Consider the following 3,643-nt stretch of genomic DNA (forward strand, 5'->3'; position numbering starts at 1 on the left):
TAAGCTATATAGAGCTCTTCTATACGCGGCTAGCCCGTATATATATATATAGGATCCGGCCCTCCGTACGTAACTATATAGCTTAGGCTATAGCCTAAGCCTATAACTTATAATAGTTAAAGACTCTTATATAATACCCTCCCTTAAGCGCGGCGCGGCGCTGCCCTATTAACGGCTTCTATACTATTAGGCCTATACCGCTAGCTCTACCCTACTCTTTCCTATTAATTATGCTAGCCTTACTAGCCTTATTATCCCTATACTTATTAGCCTAGGTAGCTAGAACCTAGCTCTATACTTATCGGCCGGCTAGCCGTTTAAATAAGGGCGTAACCTATTATATACGCCCCTAGGTAGCCGGCGGCCGGCCTAGACCTACGTAAGCCTTAGGTTGCCCGTCCCCTTAGCCTTAGGCCGCCTCCTCTACTAAGGGGTATATAAGGCGGTATCCCCCCCTTCCTCCTTCCCTTCCTTCTCTTCCTTCTTTAACTATAGTAGTAGTAATAATAGGTAAGTTCTACTCTACCTAGGGCGTTAGTTCGTTCTTAGTTATACGGGCCGCTCTATTAACGTATACTTATAGTAATAGCTATAGTAGTAATAATAGCCCTAATAATAGTAATAATAATAATAACTTTAACTAATAAGTTCCCCGCCCTATAGAGCGGGAGGCCGTAATCCGTAATACTAACTTCCGCGATAGATATATCTACCTCCCCCTCCCTTACTTCCTCCTTCTCGGAGCGTGCGAAGTCGTTCGTCGACGCTATGCTAGGCACGGCCGACGACGACTCCGCCGCTGCCGCTGCTCCTACCCGCGCCCCTACTACTATGCCTACCGCCGCCGCTACTGCCTCCGCTACGCTAGCTACCCTCACGTCGCCCTTTAGGGTAATAACGCTATCCCCGCCGCTACTTATAACGCCCGGCCCCTCGGCCCCCGCCTCCGTCTCCGCTACCCCCGTAAGTCTATAGTCGAGCGAGCGTAATAGACGTCTTCCGCTAACTCCTTAAAGTATAAGCGCTAGTTCAGCCGAGCTCGCGCGGCCCCCTATATACGGTATACGTCGTAGGAGCTCCCTTACGCCGACTAGGTCGGGCGCCGCCGCGGCGGTAGTTATTACTAGTATACGCGTGCCGGCCGCGCTTATAAGGCGGCGCCTCCCGTCCTGCTCGTTGCGGCGTCGGCTTAGAAGGCCGGCGCGTATAGGCAGGCCTAGGGGGCTACTAAGAAGCGCCTTACCGCCGCCGTAGCCGCCTACCGTAACCTCCGCGCCTTAGAGCGCTAGGGGCTTATCCCTAAATAGGTTCTTCCCCCTCCGCTTTCTTACCTCCGCTACTAACTCTCCCGGTACTAGGGATACCGCCTCCGTTGCCTTATCGGCGATCCTTATAGCCGTGCCCGCCGCCGCCGCTACTACTACCCCTACCGCCGCCGCCGAAGCTAGCCGCCGCCCCTCCGCCCCCGGAGCCGCCGCCGCCGCCGACTAGCTTATAGGCCTAGAGGGCCGACTTAGCGCGCTAGAGAGCGCCGCCGCCGCCGCTAAGGAGGAGGAGGGGGCTAACGAGGATAATAATAATAATAATAGCGAGGGTAAGGGTAATAATAAAGAATAAGCTCGGGAAGTCTAAGGGCTCCGCCTTAAAATAAATACTATTTTTATCTCCGCTTATACTATTACGCTTATATCGCTATAACTATTAACTCCGCTTTACCTATTTCGTAGTCTTAGTCTAGGCTACTACCGGTAGTCTACTAGTCTATCGTTCTTATCTACCGGTCTATATAGGGTCTTAAACTTATCGAGGGCTATAGCTCCTATAAACTTACGTATAGGTTCCTATATAGGGTCGAGGTACCTACGCTACTTAACGAGAACCTCCTAGCGTATCCCCCTGCCTACCTTCCTCTAGCGTATAGCCTATATCTCCTTAACCTTAAATTCGTCGTCCCCTTCTACCTTAATTATAGGCGGTTAGGCGTCCGCTATTTCTTATCTAGGTAGCGGGTCGAAGGAGGCTCGGCGAAAGAGGTTAACGTTAACCTTATTATAGACCCCTATTAGGAGGCTATCGAGCTTAACTGCCTACGGGCTAACGACCCTCTATACCGTAAACTTCGTATATAGCTAGTCTAGTTTCTTCTTTAGTCGTACTAACCTATAGTTACGGAGGTCGAGCTATACCTTATCTCTTACCGTAAACCTATTTACTAGCGCCTTAGTCTTATTAGCATGCCGCTCCTAATCCTACGCCGCTGCGGCTATCGCGGATTAGTAGTATTCTATAGTTTCTTATAGCTTCTATATAAACGTAGAAGCGCGGCTCTCTAGTAACGTACTACTATACTACTCTACTACTACGTTAGCGGTAAACGGGATTAGGGAGGGCGGCTTAAAGCTATGCGTTACGAAGAAGGGGGCTATTTAAATAGAGGATTATAGTCTACTATTTAGCGCGAGCTAGGTAGCGGGGAGCTAGCGGTCTTAGTCCGCCTAGTTACGGGCTATAACTACTTATAGGTACGCCTACGCTTCTTAGTTAACCCTCTTAGGACCCTTATCGGTCTATAGGTAATAGGCCGTGCTAAGCAGCTATATAATCTAGAGTAGCCGGCATAGGTACTACTAAAAGCGGCTAGTTTAGTTCGACCCTCTATCGCTCGTAATAGAGGCCGGCTAGCTATATAAGCGGGCCTAGTATTAAAGGAAGCGCTCTACGTAAGCTTTTATATCTATAGACAGTATTAGCTCTAGTACTACTAATTTACTAAGTCGGTCCTTAATTACCTATATATAGCGGTTACCGCCCTTTATAAGCGGGAGGTCTATTATAAAGTCTATCTATATATACGTATAGAACCGGTCTAGTACTAGAAGCTACTTAAGCAGCCCCTTAAGCTACGCCCTTTAGATTTTCGTACGGCTATAGATATTATAGTTATAGAGGAAGCAACGAACGTAGTGCTATAGGAGGGGCTAGTAAAAGTCCCTCGCAAGGCCCGCCGCTATACCCTACCTGCCTAGGTAACCTACGACGCTAGAGTCGTAGATAAGCTAGACTAGCCTCCCTTAGAGCTCGTTCTATTCGTCTAGCTCCGGCGGTCTATCCTTCTCCTTAGCTTCCGTAGTATACGGTACGCCCGGTACTTATAGTCTCCCCCGCTAGCGTAGATACCCCCGTAGGTCGATATAGTAGTCGGCTACCTATACCTTTAGCTTTAGCTTTAGATCTAGGCGTCGAGCGCCGGACTCTATAGCGCGGTGCACGCTCTCGTAGGTGCGATCTAGAGCCGCTATCCTATCCTATAAGCGTTAAAGGGCTATATCTTAGAATACTCTCGCCGCGCGTGCCCCTAGGCCGGTCTATCCCTCCTCGCCGGACCGAGGTAAAGGCGCTAAGGGAAGCTCGTTCGGTAGTAAAGGTATAAGAGGAAGCTCGTCCGCTAGCACCGCGCCTTCCTTTACTAGGGAAGCTCCTATATAAGTCTATAGCGCTTCTTACGGGATAAGCTATAGATCCTAGGCCTCGATATCTGCTCCTATTAGCCGGTCCTAATCCCTCTAGGAAAGCGCGTCTAGGACTATAGAGTCCCGCTTAGGGCGGTACTTAATCGAGAAGTTAAAGCGTAAGAGATACTCCG

The 3,643-nt window shown here is 49.5% G+C and overlaps 1 protein-coding gene across 1 annotated transcript; it reads left to right on the forward strand.

Moving 5' to 3' along the window:
• Positions 1 to 768: 768 nt before the first annotated feature.
• Positions 769 to 3,392, forward strand: HRG_08178 (uncharacterized protein; the record flags this gene model as incomplete). Its single annotated transcript, XM_044866649.1, has 2 exons — positions 769 to 963; positions 3,360 to 3,392. 2 exons carry the CDS (start codon positions 769 to 771, stop codon positions 3,390 to 3,392), a joined length of 228 nt encoding a protein of 75 aa, XP_044718538.1.
• Between the last annotated feature and the right edge of the window lie 251 nt (positions 3,393 to 3,643).

The sequence above is a fragment of the Hirsutella rhossiliensis genome (assembly GCF_020360975.1).
Source record: "Hirsutella rhossiliensis strain HR02 chromosome Unknown scaffold00009, whole genome shotgun sequence".
Lineage (NCBI taxonomy): Eukaryota > Fungi > Ascomycota > Sordariomycetes > Hypocreales > Ophiocordycipitaceae > Hirsutella > Hirsutella rhossiliensis.